The sequence below is a fragment of the Rhinatrema bivittatum genome, chromosome 3 (assembly GCF_901001135.1).
Source record: "Rhinatrema bivittatum chromosome 3, aRhiBiv1.1, whole genome shotgun sequence".
Taxonomy (NCBI): Eukaryota; Metazoa; Chordata; class Amphibia; order Gymnophiona; family Rhinatrematidae; genus Rhinatrema; species Rhinatrema bivittatum.
Window position 1 is genome coordinate 283,043,862 of NC_042617.1, and position 24,249 is coordinate 283,068,110.

General features: G+C 43.5%; 1 protein-coding gene across 5 annotated transcripts in view; it reads right to left on the bottom strand.

The window, feature by feature from the left end:
• NEMP1 (nuclear envelope integral membrane protein 1) overlaps positions 1-23,990 on the bottom strand; it is a 140,032-nt gene extending 116,042 nt beyond the window's left edge. For 2 of the 5 annotated variants that reach the window (XM_029594873.1, XM_029594870.1), the window contains exons 1-2: positions 23,740-23,990; positions 22,166-22,290 (exon numbers count right to left, since the gene is read on the bottom strand). In XM_029594873.1, coding sequence (XP_029450733.1) covers positions 22,166-22,290; positions 23,740-23,869 — 255 coding nt within the window. In that variant the 5' untranslated portion in view covers positions 23,870-23,990. Of the gene's footprint in view, positions 1-22,165; positions 22,291-23,664 lie in introns of all 5 variants that reach the window. The other 3 variants (XM_029594874.1, XM_029594871.1, XM_029594875.1) reach the window with 2 other exon arrangements.
• Positions 23,991-24,249: the final 259 nt, after the last annotated feature.

Below are 24,249 nucleotides of genomic sequence, written 5' to 3' on the forward strand. Positions count from 1 at the left end.
TTGAGATAGGGTTTCCAAATACTGCTATTGTAAAAATACTCAAAACTCTCGACGACAAAGACAACAACTCCACACAAAAGACTGTAAAGCCTTACTACATAATGTCAAAGTTCAATGTAAAATGTCAAAAAGTTTTAATCTAAAATGACATAATATTCCATTGTAAAACAAGATGTCTACTCTAACAGACTCCTGTTTCCACTATAAACCGGTGTGATATGTCCTATGAACATCGGTATAGAAAAACAAATAAATAAATATTGTGCAGGAGACAGGTGGTAAAGCCATAGACTGCAAATAACATTATATCAGTCCATAATAGAAACATCCTTGCTATAAAGAGCAGTATAAAAATCAGAATATTTCTGGATCTCTGCTGCGTCCGAACAAACCTTCCTGTCATATTTACCGTTAAGGATTGTGCTTTATGCCATTTGAGATTTAAGTTGGCGAGCTAAGAGGTGTCCCGCCTCATCTCCCCCTTCAAAATAGGCTTGCCTGGTCAGTTCAAGGGAGTATAAGATTTTATCATCATCCAACTGCTGGAGTTCCGATCTAGCTGCTAGCAATTTATTGTAAATCTTTTGTGATTGGGTAGCCATATACTGACTGGTTCTCTCTTGCAAGCTGCAGCTTTAGAAAATAAGCAAGCCTCTGGCCACTACTTTCTAGCATTCCCATATTACTCCGTAGGAGTCGGAGGACTGTGAGTTTAAGTGAAAATATTCCTGCAGCTGACTGCCTACAGATTTAACAGAAGCATCATCTCTAAACACAGATTCATTCAATCACCAAAAACACTGCCCAGCATCCCTCTCTCCTGAAGACTGAGCTCCATCCTTGCTGGACTGTGGTTGGCCCCACTTCAGCTGCATGAATCCTAGGTAAAAGTTTTATCAACTAGAAAAAAAAAATCTATGCGGGAATAGGTGTCATGTGGAGGGGAATAGAAAGTACACACCCGTGAAGTTGGAAAATACTGCCTCCACCATCTACAAGGTTGCAGTCAGACATGAGTGTAGTAAGCAAATGCTTGGGACCTGGGAGTGGTCTAGACCAGAGTGCAACGTCGAATAGCCCTTTAATTCAATTCAGAAAAGGTGTTTGGTCATGATTAGGGCATAAACAGAGATCAGTGACAAAATATGTCCTATCTAGCCTCCCGGATCTAGAATTTGAGCTACCATATACTAGATTAGAGGAAATAAGTATACCGGTTCCCACATAGCAAGAATTCTTGCCACTAGCCACTAGGTATTTGTGGGGGAACTTTAAAAAAGTAAATGCTCATGTCTTCTGCGGAGATGGGTCTTGTGTAAAAAGAAAAAAAAAAAAAAAAAAAAAAAAAGGAGCAAGAGACCTTTTGAAAGAGGTTAACTCCTTGCATAACAAAAAACATTTCCTGTGGAAGTTGAGACCTCACACACTGAGGGTTAAAATATGAGCCATTGTGACAGTGAGATTATGCAGGGAACAGAGAGTTGTATTTGAGAGACATTGAGAAATTCACCCCTGAAAAAACACAGTGCAAGTCGACATGAAAAATGCATGAAGAAAAAAAAAATAAAATAAAAGAACTCAAGCCCCCATGCTACCCCCAATAAATCAATCTGTTCAAACCACCCTGCAGATCCCCAACAACGAGGGCAGTGCCACAAAAAGCAGACACTTCCCCACCCTCCCCCCCACCAAATATAGAACAGAATTAAATGAACAAATGAAAGTGGGGGCACTGTTCTGCCATGGGGGATGGTCAAATGATCTTAGTGCTCTGCTCCCACCCCTCTGATTTAATGCCCCAAAACAGCTATTTATGTGCTTTCTGGTGAAAATTCATTACAACTACCATGGCTGCTAAAATGTCGACTCGCAAGCGGACTGCAAACTACATTCAGCAAGCTATCGCCTGACCTATCGGCTGAGGATGTCGAGCAGAATGACGCCAACAATGTACACTTACGTGGACAAGATGGCGAGGCCTCACCACCTTCTCCCTCTCCTGGATGCATCTGCAGCAACAAAATATCCGATTTCCCATCTCGAGCAGAGCTACGAGAATGGTTTACCGAACTCAGAACAGATATGAGACAGCACAAACGCAATTTGTTAGGTCTTCCTTTATCTCTAATGGAGGCTATCATCGCTAGGCCACCTCATCAATGATTTGGACACTCACGTACCAAGCCGCAATTATAAATTATATCTCAGGGGGACACAAAAACCTCATCTACCAATATAGAAAGCCTCATGGAAAAACTAGAGGATCTCGAAAACAGGTCGAGGCACTCTAACCTGCGGATAAGAGGAATTCCTGAGACTGAAGAATACAGTAAATGTACTGAAGTAGCTATAGAACTTTGTATGTTTATTCTAGCAAGCAAAAATAACCATGATGGAAGTCAGTCTCACCCAGACTCAATAGTGAAGACTGAGCGTGCCCACAGGAGCCTGGCCTTAGGAGATATTGTACATCTACATAGTTTCCAGCAGAAGGAAGCCATCTTGGGAATCGCCAGAACAAAGAACAATTGGTCTTGGAAAGATCTGGACATTACCATATATGTCAATTTAGCACCAAGCACTCTTAGAAAACGCTTTGAGATGCGGGAAGTGACAGGAGTACTTCGATCAGCAAATGTCAAGTATCGATGGCTTTTTCCATTCACCTTACTTTTTCAAATAGGAAATTCCTTTTATAGAGTTAAAAATACTTCTGAGGCCGCAGCTGTGTTTAAAGATGTCGGCCTGGACGTAAACTTCACCACACCACTGGTGTAGCAGACAACATCAGCCATCCTAGCTTCAAGTTTAGCAGCGCAGCTGTTTGATATGTTTATGCATATATCCTATCGCCTAGAGATTCTACTTTGGGGTATTATTACCTTTGTTATATATCCTAAGTGATTCTATTATTTGTGGGGGGGAGGTATTGGGACTGGGGATCACTACCTGCATGAGGCATACCCCTTGCGTATGGCAATTCGCAACGGGGAAATACGGATCATTTTGGGTTTTTGAATGGGTGCGCACACGAGCATTCCTTTGTTTTTCTTTATTTATTCCCTTCTCAATACCATATTTGACTGATAGATGTGTCTGTAGTACTAGAAATAGTTTGTACGCTATTCTTATTGCAGTATATACATGCATGGCAACTGTTTCCCATTATTTTATAATAAAGGTTCATTATTGAAGAATGATTAACATTAATGGAATAAATACGAACAAAGGCTTAAACACCTATCTGAAACGCTACTTGTGGCATAAAGATCTGCTTGCTCAAAAGGTGACCATAGCATTTATACAGGAAACATATTTACACAAACACCATGAGCATTTATTGGCCTTCAGAGAATATCCATACAAATATTTGGCAGCCAGTGGGAAGCTTGGTAAATATGGGTATCCTTATTTCATCCCAATTGGTTCACGAATTATTATTACAAATTCTAGACACTGCGGGCAGATTTGTATTTAGATAAGTGTAAAAATATCCCTACCCACACATATTACTATCTATGCACCTAACCAAGGGCAGACTTTCTTCCTTACCCAAATTGCCACATTATTAAATACTCATGGCGAAGGCTATCTTATCTTGGGAGGAGATTTCAATCTTGCTATAAAATCTAAATTAGATAGTTCTGCTTGCCGCCCTCCTTCACAAGCATCCCACAAATTATTACTTTCCATAATGGCTGATTGGAATATTGTTGATGCATGGCTTCGATTTCCCATCATCTTGCTCATATACGTTTTATTCTAATCCACATGCCTCATACTTCCGCATTGATTTTTTCTTAATAGAATGATTTTCCCTAGGCTAAAGTGGGTAGATATGGGCTCTATAACTTGGACGGTCCAAGCCCCTGTTTGGTTGGAGTTGTCCTCCACATAGAGCGACAGGGAAATACGTGAGTGGCGACTCAATGAGTCTTTGCTTAAGGATGAGACTTTCATAACAATTTGAAAATCAACTGAACAAATATTTTTAATTGATCTCCCAAGATTCCATGACACCAAGCACAGTGTGGAAATGCTCCAAGGCTGTTGCTAGGGGTCTTCTCATTTCCAGAGCAACCACATGCAGTGTATTAGGGAGAAGGATAGAGCAGCTTTATTAACTATTATTGATGACTTCTCTCAACAACACATGCAGACCTAATCAGAGCATGTTTATCACCAATTGCAGCTGGTCAGATCCCAACTGCATAATCTTGACAATCAGTTGGCTCATCTTATGGATTTAACTAAACAAGCCCACTTTGAGGGCCAGGACAAGTCTGGCCGCTTTCTAGCACGACAATTAAAAAATCAAGTGGCCCAAAATGTTATCTTTAATTTTAAAGATGCACAGGGTAAAATCTGCACTGATGTAATGGAAATTAAAAATTGCTTCATGGATTTTTTATTCATCTCTGTATCCGATAGTGATATTTTACAATACCTGCAATCAGTGTTACTCCCCACTTTTTCAACTGATCAGCAACAGGCCCTGGATGACAAACACTCAAAGTAGGCAAAGCTCCAGGCCTAGACAGCTTCTCAAGCGCTTGTTATGTAAATTTGCTCTAATTCTAGTGGAGCTGCTTGCTAACATCCTAGCAAAACCAGGCTGAGATCCCTCCTTGTGTGGATCTTATTGACCCATATTCCTAATCAAACAGGATCTTAAAATATTAGCTAGAATTCTGGTCCATACAGATCAGGTGGGATTTGTTCCCCAACGCATGGCAGCTAATGTTAAGAAAATTGTCAACTTGATCTGGTGGGTCAATAAGGAACACATCCCCTCAGTGCTATTAACAGACACCAAGAAGGCCTTTGATTTAGTGTACTGGCCTTTATTTTCAACTTTAGAGCGTATGGGTTTTGGACCTTACTTTATACAATGGCTTCGGAAACTTTGATTTCCCCCAGGGCTAAAGTGAAAGTCAATGGGAGCTATGGATCAGATTTCTCAATAGGCAGTGGGACCAGACAAGGCTGCCCTTTTTCTCCTCACTAGTCGCTATGTTCCTAGAACACTACTAGGATCCGGAACACTACGGACACCCACGGCAAAAACATAAATACCTTTAATTTTAAAGTTATCCCTATTCACTGAAATCTTATTTACTTTAAGCAACCCGAACACTTCCCTTCAGGCAGTAGAAACTGAAATAAAGGCTTTCAGCAAGGTCTCAGGGTTCAAAGTTAACTTCCAGAAATTGGAGATCCTAAATATAAAATTTACAAGCCTCAGAGGTAGCTGCAATAAAAAAAAAAAAGAACACACTTCCCTTTTATGTGGGCTAAGACATCTATCAAATATTTGGATATACATATTGGCCCCAAAACTGCCGACTTGTTTTCCCTCAATTATGTCAGACTATTGGAAACTATTAATAAGGATATGGACAAATGGGGTAGGGGGTCCCTTTTCTTGGCTGGGGCGCATTTCAATTGTTAAAATGAACATCCTAAATTTTTCTCTCCTCTTCACTGCCTATTTTTATCTCGGCAGCCCAACTTAAAAATTGACAGAAAAAAAAAAGTGTTCCGATTTTATATGGCGTCGCCGTCTGAGTGGCACGACGAGTATTATACCAATCTAAACTCAATGGGGGCCTGGGGGTACCAAACCTAGGGTATAACCTTAATACCACCCCATCTCAGGCGTAAGACCTCTTCGAAAAACAGTGGATTCTCTTAGAACAAGGCCTTATAGGCGAGATGCCTCAAGGATATACCTTGGCAACCTCGAGACATCTGGCTACAAGCCCAAAACTTCCCCCATTCTACTCGCACAACTCTATTGGTATGGGGGTCGATGGAAAGCAAAATTAGTAGGAGACTACCATTACCAATCCTCTCTCTTTTCTAACTCAAATTTTCCAACTGGCTATCAATCCTCGCTTTTCTCCTTTTGTGAAAAAGAGGCCGGAATATCTACCATAAGGAAATTATGTCAAGAGAAGCCTCTATTGAAGGAAGAAATTGAATGCACTTATAAGGTTACTCCCATAAGTTTCCTAAGCCCAGCGCTTCTCAACCGGTGTGTCGTGACACACCAGTGTGTCGCCAAGCACCGGCTGGTGTGTCACGTGCTCCCGGTCTCTCCCGCTGCTCTTTCTTCCCTGCAGCCGTTGCTGCCAGGCTATCAGCACATTCAAGCCCAGTGGGAACGGCAGCAGTGCTAAAAGAAGCTGTGGTACCCATGGCTGGCCTTTTCTTCTTCCCGCGCCTACCCCCCCCCCCCCCGGTGACCCGGCACAGGAAGTGATACGCGGTGCGCGGGAAGGAGAAAGAGCCGAGCCGCGTAATAAAGTAGCAGCGGCGGCTGCAGCATCGGCCCCCGAGCAATTGAAGCAGCCGGTAATCGGGAAAGGAGACAGCAGCATGAGCCTCCCGCGGCCGATGGAATTCTTCCTTCTTGGCCTGCGGGGGCTGGAGGAGGAGGCTGCTGCAGCTACCATTTGTGCTCGGGGGGGGGGGGGGGGGGGGGGGGACAGAAAGTGAGTGAGTGAGTGAGAGAGAGAGAAGCAGCCAGCCAGTGTGTAAGTGAGAGAATGTATTTGATTGAGAGCATGTGTGATTGAGAGAAACTGGTCAGAGAGCTGATGTGTGTGTATATGTGAGAGACAATGAAAGTGACTGCTCAGGGATATGACTGATGTGAGAGTGTGAGACAGTCAGGGAGGTGACTGGTGTGTGTGTGTGTGTGTGTGTGTGTGTGAGAGAAAGCATGGAAGTGAGAAATCTGGGATGTAAGAAAGCATAAGAACATAAGAAAATGCCATACTGGGTCAGACCAAGGGTCCATCAAGCCCAGCATCCTGTTTCCAACAGTGGCCAATCCAGGCCATAAGAACCTGGCAAGTACCCAAAAACTAAGTCTATTCCATGTAACCATTGCTAATGGCAGTGGCTATTCTCTAAGTGAACTTAATAGCAGGTAATGGACTTCTCCTCCAAGAACTTATACAATCCTTTTTTAAACACAGCTATACTAACTGCACGAACCACATTCTCTGGCAACAAATTCCAGAGTTTAATTGTGCGTTGAGTAAAAAAGAACTTTCTCCGATTAGTTTTAAATGTGCCCCATGCTAACTTCATGGAGTGCCCCCTAGTCTTTCTACTATCCGAAAGAGTAAATAACCGATTCACATCTACCCGTTCTAGACCTCTCATGATTTTAAACACCTCTATCATATCCCCCCTCAGTCGTCTCTTCTCCAAGCTGAAAAGTCCTAACCTCTTTAGTCTTTCCTCATAGGGAGTTGTTCCATTCCCCTTATCATTTTTGGTAGCCCTTCTCTGTACCTTCTCCATCGCAATTATATCTTTTTTGAGATGCGGCGACCAGAATTGTACACAGTATTCAAGGTGCGGTCTCACCATGGAGCGATACAGAGGCATTATGACATTTTCCGTTTTATTCATCATTCCTTTTCTAATAATTCCCAACATTCTGTTTGCTTTTTTGACTGCCGCAGCACACTGAACCGACGATTTCAATGTGTTATCCACCTATGACACCTAGATCTCTTTCTTGGGTTGTAGCACCTAATATGGAACCCAACATCGTGCATGCTGTGTGTGTGTGTGTGTGTGTGAGAAAGCATGGAAGTGAGAAATCTGGGTATGTAAGAAAGCATTGGGAGTAAGAAGCCTGTATATCTGAAAGAGAATATGGGAGTGGGAAGCCTATGTGTGCATGCATGTGAGAGAGAGACCGGTTGGTAAGGTGACTGTGTGAGAAAGAAAGAGACTGGTGTGTGTGAAAGAGAGAAAAAATGTGAATCAGGGAATGAGAAGCCTGTGCAATGGAGAGCGAGCATGGAATTGAGAGAGAGACGTGTGTGTGTCAGAGAGAAAGTGATTATGGGAATGAGAAGCCTGTGCATGTGAAGAGAGTGAACATGGGAGTGAGAAACCTGTGTGTGTGTGAGAAAGCATGGGAGTGAGAAGCCTCTATATCTGAAAGAGAATATGGGAGTGGAAGCCTATGTGTGAGAGAGAGATCAAGTGACTGGTGTGTGTATGTGAGAGAGAGAAAAAGTGATTATGGGAATGAGAAGCCTGTGCATGTGGAGAGAACAAGCATGGGAGTGAGAGACTGGTGAGTGTGTGTGAGACAGAGAAAGTGATTATGAGAGTGAGAAGCCCGTATATGCAAGTAGAACACGGGAGTGGGAAGCCTGTGTGTGTGCGTATGGCATGAGAGAAACTGTTCAGGAAGGTGACTGGTGTGTGTATGTCAAAGACAGTTTGGGAGATGATTGGCGTGTGAGAGACAGAAACTGGTCATGGGGGCATGACTAGTATGGTGTGTGTGTGTGAGAGAGACATGGGCCCTAAGGAAGAGGACCATGAGTATAGAGCTTAGCCTCTACTGCTGCTTCTGCTGTGTGCTACGGCCTGCATGGAAGAGAAGTAGGAGAGCTGCTGGAGGGGGTAAGTAAAGGTGGCTTTTTAAGTTTATTTTTCTTGATTGACTGCCATTTTAATTATTTAATATTATGTGATGTGTCTGCTTTTTTTGAAATATTTTATTGGTGTTTGGAGAATTTGTAATAGTTTTTATGAGTTTTTAATTGTTGGATGTTATTCTGTTCATAGCCGTTTTGAAATATTTATTCTGCTTATTAGCATAATTTTACAATTATTTCTGTGTGGGGATCTATAGCTGCTTGCTAGTTCTGTTTTCTAAATAAGAGGTGTATTGGTTTTTTAGGCCTGATTTACAGTAATATTTGTAGTGTTGCCTTTTTATAGATAGGGTTGCTCCTGTTTGAGTGTATTCCATAATACAGGTGTAACTGTGTGCGGATTAGTTTATGTGCATTACTACAGATCCTGGGAGTATGTTAGGTCGGTTCTGTGTCTGTTACCGAGATGAGATATTTTACTAGCATGTAAGAGATTTATCAGTCTTATTTGTTGTGTTTTCTCAAGAGGACAAGCATTGGTGGTAAGCTGCTGTCTTTTCATAAGTAGGGCTATTGAGCCTGGAAGTAGAAGGAGTTTGAGTTGCTGTTACTGAGATGACACCAGAACATCTTTTTTGTAGAGTGAGTTGTATGGGGAATGTCATAATTCTGCTTTACATCCATTATTGTAGGTCAGGGGGTTTCCCATGGATGCAAACTGTACTTTTACATCTAGCCCCGTGACGATCATGGGTCAGTGTGTCACGCATGTGAGAACTATCTGTCAGGTGTGTCCCAACAGAAAAAAGGTTGAGAACCACTGAATTAGAGAACAGAATTTTGCGAGGAAGACTGAATAGGAACAACAACTCTTAATGGTGTAACTTACTTATTCTAGACTTTACTAAAATTGCCCCTATGACTCCTACTCAATTATATAAATATACTGTCTTTAATATTGCTACTGTTTCTATGCCTCAATTTGTTAATATTTTTCATATTCCTATTAAGCTTAAGGAAGTGCCTACAAGTATACCAGATAACCCAGAGGTTTTACCCATTGGATCAAATAAGCCCACGCTATTTTTTGAATATCAGGGAGTTTCTCACAATAGTGCAGTTTTGTGGATCACCTTTGTTTTGGAAGTTGAGAAAGAATGGACAAATTTTTCGTTTGTTTGTAAGATAAGCTTTTAGGTTATCAAATACCAATTTTTCCTGATACATCCACACAGCCAAAGAAGAAAATTTCTACAATGTAAACAGAGCTCTGGCTCTAAGAGCTCGATTTCTGCTTAAGTTGCTTTTAAGTGTTTGGTGAAGTTAAATGATCTCAGGGTATTTTGAGGGGTGGGGGCAGTTTGAGACTGGTGAATTGGACAAATGTACAGGCCAATACAGTAAGGATGCGTTACAAAGAGTGCGGCAGTGCAGGGCTCACCCTCGTTTGCCGCACGCACAGTTCGGATCACATATCGCTCAATACAGTATTTAAATTAGACACAAATGCAAGCCGCGTCCATGAAGCGGTAGACCTGAGCAATCCATTTTACTGTATAGAGCGCTCTACAGCACCTATACAGTAAAATGGGTGCGCTGGTACCTGTCATTTCAAATGACAGGTACCAGGAAGTGGATGGTTCTCCTACACTCGGGCATCGGGGATTGCAGTCCTCTCTCACCCCCTCCCGAAGCAAGGCGCATGGCGAAAATAGACTCGACATGTTATTAAAGCAAATGTGAATAAAGTGCAACAAAAGTAAACTTACTGCATATGAATGACAAACAGTCCTCTCTCCCCTCCTCCCGAGGCGCGCACCGCGGCTCCCCTGCCTCCCGGGGGCAGCCAGCAGCGAAAGCGGCTTCCAGCAGCTCCCGCCGGCGAAGGTGGATGAACGCACGCCTGTACGTGCAATTTGGGCGCTCAAGCCAGCGAAAGTGCATGACCGAACGCCGTGACGTCATGCACGGCGTGCGTTCATCCACCTTCGCTGGCGGGGGCTGCTGGAAGCCGCTTTCGCTGCCGGCTGCCCCCGGGAGGCAGGGGAGCCGCGGTGCGCGCCTCGGGAGGAGGGGAGAGAGGACTGTTTGTCATTCACATGCAGTAAATTTACTTTTGTTGCACTTTATTCACATTTGCTTTAACAACATGTCGAGTCGATTTTGACCAGAGCCTGCCTATTGCTGTCTCTCTCTGCCAGGGCTTGCCTGATGCTCCACACTAACGCAGGGGTAAGGGTAGGTGGTAAATTAGCAGGTTAAACACGCAGCAAAACTGCAGGTTAAAAAGGCGATAATCGGGGCACACATTACTGTATAGGAGGGAATAGCTAATCCGGTTGTTTACATATATACATGCCACGGGCGGAAAGGGTTTCCCATTGATTTAAAGAAGCGGTAAAGATGGGTTAAAAGGGATAGTGAATCGCGGGTTGGACTAACGCGGCCAAATTGTGAGTAGAAAGCAGGTTAGAAGCAGGGTAACCGTGGCCACACTTTACTGTATCGGCCTGGTAGTCAGGGAAGGGATTCCAATCCTTAGGTCCGAAGATGAGAATTTAGTACGGTAATAAAGATTGATTTTTCTTTTTGATTTGTTTCTTCTGAGCATTTCCTCCTCCTTTTTGTGGTCTATATGTTGGTGAATAATAAGTATCAATGTAATTTGTTTGAATATTGCTGTTATCACTATGCTTGATTCTAAATTCAAGTATGTAATTTGGAGAAATGTAAAAAAAAAAAAAATACCCCACCACAGGTTGATAATCAGGAAGTTACAATAATTTTGAAACTATGGATGAAAATCATAAGATTTGTTTGGGGCATAAAAATTACATATAGTCAGCTTTTGATTGTACAGCACGCTAATTAACGTTATAAACCTGACCTCCCCATCTTGCAAAATGTTTCTTTAAAGGGGGTTGGCTTGTGAATTACAAAAATAGCCATCCTCTTTGTTGCCTAGAAAAAGAATAGAAACATGGGACGAGGATGAAAAGGGGTAAACTCAGGAGTATTCTTAAGAACTTTTTTTTCTTTTACAGAGAGGCTAGTGGATGCATGGAATGGCCTCCCTTGTACCAGAAAATGAGAGATGTGTTATATACACTATTAATATCATATTAAAATGAAAAGAAAACATTTCATACATTTCTCAAGACTACAGTGGAAAAAGGGAAGACCAAGAGAAAATAAGAGTGATTAACACTGAAGAAAAAAAAAAAAAAAAAAAAAAGAAGAGAAACATACCAAAACACCATAATTTCCAAGTTGCCATACCCTTCTTAAGAGCCATCTTAGGCATGCGAATCCAGGGATAAGAAGGTTTGAAATATAGATAATTAACATTAAGATGTTTCACAAAACATTTACATGGACCTCAATAAATCGTGCACATAATGACAAAACCTCTGATTATATGGAAAGAAATGTCCTCCTGTGATCTTGGGTTACTTTAGTAATATCAGAAAATATTCATATCTTCTAACCATAGAATGGCAAAGACCTGTTATGAAAGAAAAATCTAAGAACCGAATTTCTATCATTCAAGAAAGTGAAAGAAACCAATAAAGTTCCCCTTTTAGATACTAAAACTTCTTGTGATGATTGAAGAAGGTCCATTAAATTTAAAGAATCTTGCACGTGATCTTCACTAATTCCTGTCGCCTGCTGTGGAAAATAATATACCTTAGTAATAACTAGTATTGCCTCCTTGAGAACTTGTGAAACATAGTTCTTAAAAAATCCAATGGTGAAATCAATTTGATAACTGGAAAATTAAGAACTCTCAAATTCTGACTTCTCATAGCATTCTCAATGCTCTCTAACTTCTTAGAATGCCCTGAATGATCTGGTCCGCACTACAGCTAAGAGTATGGTCTCAGTGGTGGCAGCTCTTGTGGCTATAAAACTGGTTGGTGGACATTTTGTCTAAGAGTCAGTTATGTAATCTTCCCTTCAAGAGCAAACTGCTCTTTGGGGAGGACCTAGACCAGCTCATGAAGTCTCTGGGGAAAACCAAGGGCAATAAACTCCCGGAGGATAAGAAAGTCATTAAGAGGTGTTTTTCTGCTTGCTCTCAATTTCAGGAGTCACAGATGTTTTGGATTGGTAGAGGTTCTGCAGCAGCAGGACAGAAGTAATCGTTGAATCATCAGCGGGCCTTTCGGGGGCTCGGTTGTTCCTCTCGTGGTGGCTCCGGGCAGGCTTCCAGAGCAAGTAAGCCGGCCCAATGAGGACAAGGGCACCCACTCCTCGGTAGTTCCAATAGGGGGCAGGTTGTCCCGGTTTTATAAGGAGTGGGTCAAGATTACCTCAGACCGGTGGGTTCTGGAGGTGATAAGGGACAGTTATGCCTTAGAATTCTCTCATCCGCTCAACACCACCTTTCTGGAGTTGCACTGTTCTTCTCAAAGCAAGCGCAACATGCTAGAAGAAACTCTGTACAGGCTGATAAGTTTGGTAACCATCCTCCCAGTTCCCCTGGACGAGCAGGGACAGGAAAGGTATTCAATATACTTTGTGGTGTCAAAGAAGGAGGGCATTTTCTGTCCTATCTTGGATTTGCAGAAGATGAACTTGAGCTTACGAGTGCCATGATTCCAGATAGAGACCCTGCGTACAGTGATCGTGGCTGTCCGCAAAGGAGAATTTCTGGCATTCTTGGACCTCACTGAGGCTTATCCCCATATTCCTATTCAAAAGGAGCATCAAAAATTCCTGCGATTCAAGGTGCTGGGACAGCATTTCCAGTTATCAGGCTACCACTCCTCGCACTTTCACGACAGTGTTGGTGGCTGAGGCTGGACGACTGGCTCATCAGGGCGAAGATGGAGGAGTGTGCTCATTTGGTGCAGCGTGAGAGGCAACTCTTGAGCCCCCTGGGTTGGGTGATCAATGTGGCGAAGAGCCATCTGGTACCCTCTCAAGCTCTGGAATACTTGGGGGGCATGCTTCAATACCCACAGGGCAAGGTATTTCTGATGTAAGAGAGAATGTCAAAATTGCAGGAGCAGGTTTCCCGGTTGCTGTAGCTTCTGGTCCCGAAGGTCTGGGAATATCTGCAGGTGCTGGGGTCCATTGCATTGACATTGAATCTGGTTCCATAGGCCTTTGCCCACGTGCCCGTTTCAGAGATCACGGCTTTCTTGGTGGAGCTGGGAGGCCAAGACCAGCCTGGAGTGATGGTTATCTCGGACCAATCTGGGCAAGGGCATGCCTCTGGAAGTCCAGGATTGGGTAGTATTGACCACGGATGACAGCCTCAAAGGCTGGGAGCAGTGTGCATGGGGCACTTGGCCCAGGGGCTCTGTTGATTGTGGAGCAGACATGGTCTATCAATTGCTTGGAGACTAGAGCAGTATGCAGGGCCCTGGAGCTGTTGCTGTCCCTGGTCCGGAACCAGATGGTTCAGGTGTTGGACAATGCAACGATGGTGGTGCATATCAATCGTCAAGGAGGTACAAGAAGCCTCGCTGTGGCTTGGGAGGCTCAACTGCTGTTTGCATGGGCAGAGTGCCACCTCAAAGGGATCGCGGTCTCATGTCCTGGGAGTGGACAACGGGCAGGCAAATTCTCAGCCAACAGCAACTGGACCCCAGGGAGTGGGAACTGTCCCCGGAAGCCTGGAAATCACATTTGTGCCAGATGGGGAGTCCCTCAGCTGGATCTCATGGCAACCAGGGCCAACTCGAAGACGTTCAGATTCTTCAGTCACAGAAGTCGTCAATTCAGTGGGTCTAGATGCTCTAGTGTGTCCCTGGCAGAAGGGTCTTCTATATGTGTTTCCTCCATGGCCACTCATAGGTCGTGTGCTTCATCACACAGAAACGCATCCAGAGACAGTGGTTCTGGTTCAGCCGAAGTGGTGATCTGGGTATTTTCAGGAACTTCAATTTTTGCCCCATATGAAGCAAACAATTTATCAGTAGCCAATACACACTGATTGGTATGCAAAGAGACTTTAGTTGAAGAGGAAATAGAGGCTTCTAATGAAACTACAGCGTTCCAAACAGCTTCCAATGTTAAAAGACAGGAAACAGTAGGATTAAATGGTCAATTTTCTCAGTGGAAAAGGGTAAACAGTGGAGTGCCTCAGGGATCTGTACTTGGACCAGTGCTTTTCAATATATATATATATATATATATATATATATATATATATATATATATATATATATATATATAGATGATCTGGAAAGGAATACGACGAGTGAGGTTATCAAATTTGCAGATGATACAAAATTATTCAGAGTAGTTAAATCACAAGCAGACTGTGATACATTACAGGAGGACCTTGCAAGACTGGAAGATTGGGCATCCAAATGGCAGATGAAATTTAATGTGGACAAGTGCAAGGTGTTGCATATAGGGAAAAATAACCCTTGCTGTAGTTACACGATGTTAGGTTCCATATTAGGAGCTACCACCCAGGAAGAAGATCTAGGCATCATAGTGGATAATACTTTAAAATCGTCGGCTCAGTGTGCTGCAGCGGTCAAAAAAGCAAATAGAATGTTAAGAATTAGGAAGGGAATGGTTAATAGAACGGAAAATGTCATAATGCCTCTGTATCACTCCAAGGTGAGACCGCACCTTGAATACTGTGTACAATTCTGGTCGCCGCATCTCAAAAAAGATATAGTTGCGATGGAGAAGGTACAGAGAAGGGCAACCAAAATGATAAAGGGGATGGAGCAGCTCCCCTATGAGGAAAGGCTGAAGAGGTTAGGGCTGTTCAGCTTGGAGAAGACGGCTGAGGGGGGATATGATAGAGGTCTTTAAGATCATGAGAGGTCTTGAATGAGTAGATGTGACTCGATTATTTACACTTTCGAATAATAGAAGGACTAGGGGGCATTCCAGGAAGTTAGCAAGTAGCACATTTAAGACTAAATCGGAGAAAGTTCTTTTTCACTCAACGTACAATAAAGCTCTGGAATTTGTTGCCAGACGATGTGGTGTCCAGTTAGTGTAGCTGGGCTCAAAAAAGGTTTGGATAAGTTCTTGGAGAAGTCCATTAACGGCTATTAATCAATTTTACTTAGGGAATAGCCACTGCTATTAATTGCATCAGTAGCATGGGATCTTCTTAGTGTTTGGGTAATTGCCAGGTTCTTGTGGCCTGGTTTTGGCCTCTGTTGGAAACAGGATGCTGGGCTTGATGGACCCTTGGTCTGACCCAGCATGGCAATTTCTTATGTTCTTATTGTAACAGCTGCCGGCTTAAGGTTACCTTTGAGCCAAGCATAACCTGGTATCCAAACCACCTTCACTCGATAAGGTGTTATTTCCAGCCAAGTCTCCTTCCAACAAGTCTCTTTCCCTGCAGCAAGGGAGCATCTGATGTAATTCCCTCTACAGGAGTAGAAGCAGCTCCTCCACTTAGCTTAGATGAGGCCACAAAACTATGGCCTATGCCGCTGTAGTGGCTCCCCCAGGTGCCGGTATCACCCAATTGACTACAGGGCTTACCGGTCTCGGCTCCACTTCTACAGGCATTTTGCTGAAAGGAGGAGACTGAGGTAGGCCTGCCAGGGCTCAGCCAGTGGAGTCTGCGTTCGCTCCATTTCAGCATCCGCAGCAGCCCTCATACCCAGAGTGATTACAGATTTAGGAGCAAAAAAGCCCTCAATCTGAGGCTGAAGTCAATCAGACGAGGGGGAAGACTGGGCAATTTCCCTCAATCTGGCTTTCCTTTTAGTAGGAGGCATTTTAGGAAAAAAAAAAATTCAAGCCAAGGAAACGGAGAGAACTCTAACATAGTTTCTCAGAGTGTAGCCATCTTGGATCGCCCCCGCCCAAAAAAAAATCTTTATATGTTTCAGGCCTGAATTTTGTGAAATCCATTCAGCAATACCATTTTTTCTAATTCTGAATGGAGAGGAAAAGTTGCAGATGGCTTTCAATTTCCCTTAATTATTGGGCCACATTCTGGGGTGTCTTGTGCCTTACTTTGTCAGCCTGAGGGTGGTACGAACCTGAGAAATGAGTGCCATCTTCTCCTTATGGAAGAGATGAATTTCTGCATCTCTCTCTTCTGCAAAGAGTTCTCCCTCTTCCAGGAAATCACAGTCTTAAATATTCCCTAATATTCTCATCATGTGGGTCTATGTCTGATTTTAGTCCTGCTTTTTTATTAGGCTTTGAAGTAAGGAGTGGCTGGTAATCCGACCGCAAGTGTGTGTCAGAAGTTAGACTCCTCAGGCTCATTCTGTTTATTTAGTGCACAGGCAGCCTAAAGCAAAAATTGAAAAACTACAGGAGAATAAGTGATTGAATTTGAAAGTATCTTTAAAGGCTGCTTTTTGAGTGCCTGGCCTTCCTAAAACATGCTGTTTCTCTCTTCACTACCAAATTCCTTTTCTTTCTAAACACACTATCCAAACCCTTATTTGTGTTCTCATCACATTCCTGCTTATTTTACTGCAACCTGCTCCTTACAGGTCTTATACTTAACACTCTCTCTCTACTACAATCTACTCAAATTTCAGCTACACAAACATATTGCTCTCCTTTGTTACAACCACATAACTCCTCTTCTCAAGGGACTATAGATTAGACTCCACTTATGTATACAGTTCAAGTTCCACCTTCAAACGCCTTCACTCTCAGTCTTGTTACGTCTCCTTTATAATCTCCCCCTAAACCTCTCATCACAAATTCCATTCATTGGTCAAGCTGCTCTGACTGGGGCCCTTCTCCTCCATCACCAATTCCTAACTCCATATTTTCCACCTTGCAGCACCATATATGCCTAGAATAGCTTTCCTGAGCTGGTGGATCATGTTGTCTTTTTCATATTATATTTATTTATTTAACAGTTTTTTATACCGACCTTCATAGTAATAACCATATCGGATCGGTTTACATTTAACAGGGAATAACTGGAGTAACAATTCAAGTAAACGAGAGCTAAACAATAGGAGGGAATAAGTCAAAGTTACAATCAACGGGGAAAGAGAACTTGGAAGCTTGCGACAAGCTGGAAGGAAGATAAGGCAGGAGAAATATAAAGTGTTACCGTAAGGTGTACGGTTAAATGCTTAATAGGTGCTTTAACCTGGAAGAGTCAGAGTCCATTCTTGAGTGTAAATGCCAGGTCGGGTAAGAGTGAGGTCAAACTAGTGAATGTCTGGTGGATCGGTGAAGGCTTGGAGGAAGAGCCAGGTTTTAAGTCTTTTTCTAAAAGTTAAAAGGCAGGGCTCCAGTCTGAGATTTGATGGGATGCTATTCCAGATAGATGGGCCAGCTATCGAAAAAGCTCTATCTTTGGTTGTAGAGAGGCGTGAGGCTTTAGTGGGGGGAAATTTCAGAGTGCCTTTGAGAATATCCCTAGTTGGTCTGTTGGAGGAGTGAAGTTTGAATGGGATTTCCAGGTCGAGTTGAAGATGATGATGGATGGTTTTATGAATTAAGGTGATTGATTTGTATAGAATTCTGAAATGAACTGGTAACCAATGTAGGTTCCTGAGGATGGGTGAGATGTGTTCGCCGCGGCTGGTACTGGTCAGCAATCTTGCTGCCGCGTTTTGAATCATCTGCAGTGGTTTGGTAGTGGATTTGGGGAGGCCTAGGAAAAGGGCACTGCAGTAGTCTATTTTGGCGAATAGTAGCGCTTGGAGGACTGTCCTGAAGTCATGGAAGAATAAGAGTGGTTTAAGTCGTTTTAGAACCTGTAGTCTGTAGAAACAGTCTTTGGAAGTTGTGTTGACCATTTTCTTTAGGTTTAGTCGATTGTCTAGTATTACCCCAAGGTCTCTAACCTGCTTGCAGGTAATGTGAGAAGAGTGTGGTGATGGTGGGGCGATATTGTTTTCATTTGAGGAGATATGGAGCAGCTCTGTCTTGGAGGCGTTGAGAACCAGGTTTAAGCTGTTGAGTAGATTAGTGATGGAAAGAAGGCAGTTATTCCAGTGAGTGAGCGCTTTTGATATTGATTCTGTTATAGGGATTAGAATCTGCACGTCGTCTGCGTACAGATAATGAATTAGGTTGAGATCTGTTAACAGTTGGCAGAGGGGGAGGAGGTATATATTAAAGAGGGTAGGGGATAAGGAGGAGCCTTGTGGTACACCCAGAGTTGATTTTGTTAGGGGTGACTCTTTATTGTTGATTTTGACTTTGAAAGTCCTATTGTTGAGGAAGGACTTGAACCAGTTGTGGGCAGATCCGGAGATGCCGATATCTGCTAGGCAATCCAGCAGGATGGTGTGGTTGACGGTGTCGAATGCCGCCGAGATGTCTAACAGGACTAGTAAAAAGGAGTGTCCTTTGTCTAACCCCATAATAATATGGTCTGTAAGAGAAATGAGGAGGGTTTCCGTGTTGCGTGATTTACGGAAACCATATTGCGAAGGGTATAGGATCTTGTGGTCTTCTAGATATTCAGAAAGTTGGGTGTTTACCAGTTTCTCCGTTAGTTTGGCAACGAAGGGGAGGTTAGAGATGGGTCTGAAATTAGCTAGTACATTCGGGTCTAAGTTGTGTTTCTTGAGGAGGGGCTTGAGTGAGGCGGTTTTGAGGCTGTCTGGGTAGCTTCCTTGTGTTAGAAGGCTGTTTATGATGCTGGTCAGAGGTCCTGAGATCGTGTCAGGGATGAGAAGCAGGAGTCTCGATGGGATGTTATCGGCTGGATGGCTAGATGGTTTCTGTCTTTTTAGAAGGGATTCAATCTCTTTAGTGGAGATTGATTCAAAACTGTCAAATTTGGGTCTAGTAAGAGACTGGTGATTCTCGCCTGACTTGGGAGGTGTAGTATTTGGAGGAAGGAGGGCGAGGGTATTTAAGATCTTCTGTTGAAAGAAAGAAGCGAGCTCATTAGCCTTGGAAAGAGCTTGTTCGTCTGGGATAGGTGGGGGGGGTAGATTTAGTGATTTGTGTTACATAGGCGAATAGGGCCTGGGCATCATATTGGAAGTGGTGTATTTTGTTTGCATAGTATTCCTTTTTTTGCTGTAGAATGGCAGTCCTGTAGTGATGTAAGAATCCCTTGTATGTTGCAAGGGTAGCTGTGTTAGGGGTTTTGCGCCATCTATTTTCTTTTTGTCGTAAGTCCTGTTTCATCTGTTTAAGTTCAGTGCTGAACCAGGGTTGATTTCCCTTTTTTGTTGGGTTGATTGATTTGGAGACTATTGGGCACCATTTATTTGCAACTGTTTCTGTGATCTTTTGCCAAGAGGATAGGGCTGAGTCAGGGTTAGTTAGGTCTAGGTTAGGGAGTTCATTGGAGAGTTGATCGCTGAGAGTATCAGCTGGACATGCTTTCCTGAATTGGATGGTAGAAAGGTGTGGGGGTGTGTGTGTTTGTTTGTGTGGAGAAGGAAGATTCTATCAGGAAATGGTCTGACCAGGGGATTGGAGTACAGGTGGGTTCTACTGTGCTGGTGAAATTAGCGTTGATGAATATTAGGTCCAGCGTGTGTCCAGCTTTATGAGTGGGGCTGTTGATGGTCTGAGTGAATCCCATAGCTCCAAGGGATGTGAGGAGGGCTTCACAGTTCGCAGAGCGAGGTGTTGCGTTTGTATGGAGGTTGAAGTCCCCCATGATCATTGTTGGAAGGTCTGAGTTGATATGTTTCACAATGGATTCTATGAGGGGTGAGGGGTCCGTTTCTAGAACTCCTGGAGGAGCGTAGACTAACAGTATTTGTAGATGTTTTGACTTGACTAGGCCCAATTCCAGTTTGGACTCTGTCTTAATTGAATGTGCGGTCAGTCTGAGTTCTTTCTTGGTGGCTAGAAGAAGTCCGCCTCCTCTTTTTTTGTGTCTATGGAAGGTGAAGATGTCATAGGTCTGGATGGGTAGTTGGTTGGTTAAGGCGATGTCTGAGTTTTTTAACCAGATTTCTGTGATGGCACAGATGTCTGGGTTGGAATCCAAAAGGTAATCATTGAGAATGTGTGTCTTCTTAGTTAAGGATTGCGCATTGAAGAGGGTTACTGAGAGAAGCGTGAGGCCTAGAAGTTGGTTCAATGGAGATGTCATGATAGGGATAATTCTTTTTCGTGTGACATTGATGGTGTTAACTGAAGGGGTTCTCCTTTGGTAGTGGATGATTGGGATGTTGTAAGTGTGCATGATGAGTGGAGTTCTGGAGGAAGTTTAGTCTGAGATGAATGGATAAGAGAAGGTGTCTGTCCGATTGAGGAGAGGTTTGGATGAATGCTGACCGTGTTTGTATGTTTGTTGGTTCGGCTGGAAGAGTGCTCTGTCCGCCGTAGGCGTGAATGGGGTTGTCTGACCGGTTGCTGGTGGAGTTTCTGACCTGGAAGGTCACAGCATTACTGTTTAGGGAGGCATTGCTAGGGTTGGACATACGAGGAGCTTTAATGTCATTTACAGCACGTGCGTGGCAAGAAGCGTTGGAACTTACTGCGAGTGTTCGGCGTCAGCTTGGAGACCATGAAACTTCTTCTGGGCTGTCTGAATGGGCTGCTCTAAGGGGCGCTCAAAGGGGCAGGCCCCTTTGTCGCGCTCCTTCGGCGCGCGACGCTCGGCGTGCGATGCCTAGGAGCTGTGAAGAATTTAAAGTCCAATCGGGGCTGTCCCCCGATTGGCTGGTCGGCGAGGGAGTCCAGGCGCCGGGTTGGCTGCCGAAGATGGGAGCGCTGGATTGGCTGTCGGCAGCAGAAGCGGAAGCAGCAGAACGGCGGTGGAGCGTCTGCAGAGAGAAGGCAGGGGGTGCCTCGTGGTCGGCGCTGGAGGCGGTCGCGGGTAAGAGGGAAGTAGTAGGCCTTACCCCGGCGGGTCTCCGGCGCCGATCACGCAGGCCCTGTCGGCGTTCCGGCCTCTCTTCCTCCTGCTGAGTCTGCGGCCGAAGAGCCGCAGACTCAGCAGGAGGAAGATCTAGTTAACATGGTGCATGCACTTATGTCTTGAGCTCACTACTGTCACTCTCCGAATACTGGCTTATCACAAGTCAGATGCAGAGATTACAGATGGAAATTCTGCAGCCTTTTAATTGAGGGCATTAGTCCACTAGAAAACATTACACCATATTAGATGTCATTATACTGGTTATCAGTAAAATTCTGCATCCCATTTAAAATGTTGCTCCTTACTTTCAAAGCCTTGAAGAATATAGAGCCTCCATATTAGAAGGATAAATTAGTAAAATATGCCTCTGCCTGAATACTCAGGTTTGAGTGAAAAGTAGTTCCAGCTTCCATTACCTAAAATTACAAATATGGGGGGGGGGGGTGCCTTTTTGTACACTGTTCTGCTGTTTTGGATTCAGCTCCTAAGAGGCTTGACATAATTTGCTGTATTGTTTGAAGCAGCACTAAGACAGATTACTCTCCTTAGCCTTTGGCTCCTGATTTTATTCATTGTGTTATCAGGCTTTGTTTTATTATAGCTTTTATATTTTAAAATGTGTCATATGTCCGTGATAGTTTTATCAATTAAGCTATTCGTGTTTTATATTTCACTGATTTGCATTCCTCTTCCATTACTGAATATGTTGTATGCCTTGCTGTTGTAAGCTGTTCTGAGCTACTGAGCAAAATAAAATGAAAATAAGTTTTCCCTCTGACCGAATTCCAATCCTGCCCAACAACCCATCATTTTGGGGCTTTCAGATCTTAAACCATGATTCTCCCTGGTCACAGCCCTGGTGATTTTAACTATGCTTCTTACAACACATGCACTTCCAAAAGTCCCTTCTCTGTGTGTTTTGACTAGATTGTAAGTGCCACACAACATGTCTAGGAGCACTATAGAAATAAGTAATAGCAATGGTAGTTACCTGTACTTTGATCCAGCTATCTTGCCACTTGGGACTGACTGTATTCTTATAGCAGAAACACTGGGGATCACGAGCTGTGATTGTTTTCCCTTCCTGGAGAACTATCGCCTTTGCTTGACTTTCAGCTATACAAATGACAAGACAGACAGCAATCATCTCTTTAACCACAGTAAATTTGAATTTTCATTTGTTATATTTGGCTGTTATGAGGTGATTTACAACATTCAGTTTCTATTCACCCACAGGTTAGAAATATAAATTTTATCACTTATATATGACAAACTTCACAGATATGTTACAGTTAAATAAAAGGTACCAAAATCTCACTTGAGCACAATAAATTGCTTTCTTGGGTAGAGAAATTAGTTCTGTGTTTTTTTTAAATATACAGTAGCAGTATCTACTGCACAGTAAACCCTTTGTGAGTTAATTTACACCACTAAATATGTTCTAGATTTTTTAAAACAAGTTTGAATCACTGTCTTTGTTGGATACTGTGTGCAATTTTAGTTTTTTGTACTTCAGTTTACCCACCTGCAATTGTCTAACAAACATTATGCCTACTCTTCTTTTTGGAAGTTGATGCACCGTCCAAATCCCAAAAAGTGACTGCATCTACCAACCACAGAAATCCCATTTGGATAAAAGATGGTAAATGAACCCACAGTCTTATTATAACTATTACTCGGCCAATTTTGATTGCATGGATGACATCAACCCAGACAGGGAATGTTTAAGAGGGAAGCCTCCAGCAGGGAAAAGGTTACTGGCGGCCTCTCAATCCCTGCACTGTTAATGGAGTTAATTAGCACTTCCTGATATGCACATAAGAGGTTTACCCAGGCCCAGATATAAGCATAAGTAACAGCCTAGGGCACCAAATGCCCAGGCCACGGCAGACTGCTTCTGCTTGCTTTAAACCATGTGCCGGCATGTACTCAAAGAGATGCTACAGTAGCACTCTCCCTATGAGCACCAAATTCTTAAATCCAGCCCGGCTTTGAACACTTCCCAATTTTACTTTGCTTCATATTCAATAACCTTGTCAGCAATACAAGTAGGCGCCTTTCCCTCTTCTGCTCCCCGCGGTGCAATCAACACCATCTCAAATTTGTTGCAGAACACCTGACATACATCATCTACAAATTAAACCGCAGATCCTGCTTGCTAATTATATCGAGCAAAATCTTTTAAAAATAAGTTTCACAGAAATCCTGTCCCCATGTTTTGAGGCCCAAACCCAGAAAAGCCCGCACAATCAACCCTACCCCAAGTATATAAACACTGTTTAATTCCAAATTCCACCTTCGGCCTCCACTCCCCCTGCAGACAAGTATGATATTCTTAAAAGGCATCCCATAGCTCATTTATATTTAAAGAAAACAAAGCTAAATTAAATTTTAAAACATGATCTTCAACCACTACGTCCAATGGCCATCATTAAAAATATCTTTTAACCGGGGGGGGGGGGGGGGGGGGTGAGAAATCATATTCCTAACTTTATTCCTCCTCCGTTTGATACAAGTCACAGACAGGGAAGCTTTTCATTGTCGGCGACAGCTGCAGCTAAGTACCTCCGGCTCCGAGGCGGCAAAGAACGAGGAAGAGAAGTAGCAGCGGCAACACATCAGATGCCACCCCCAGCCCGGGCAGGCCTCTCGCTGCAAGCACCCGCCCCATCGCCAACTGCACCGGGGCTGCCATCACGGCCACCACGCGTTGGCACCCGCCGCCACAGCCTGGTAACCGACAGCCCGCCTGCCCACCCCACTACGTCACTCACTGGAAAAGGAAACCCCGCCCCCCAGCAATAAGATCCGAGCCTTTTCGGGCGCTACCCTTTTTTTTGTTTTAAGTAAGCCCGGGCTCCGCCTCTATTTCCCTCGCTCAGGCGTTTGCGTGGTCGCGTAAAGAGAGGCGGGGCGTATGGTGACCCTCGAATTTGTGATCCAATCAGAATAAAGATGGGTTTTTTAATTTACTATTTAAAAAAAAGTCATTGGTGGGTTCAGGCCAGGTTGCTAGCACTAATGATTATTTGGTCAGGCGGGTGAACCTGTGCAAAACATCCTGCTAGAAGAAGG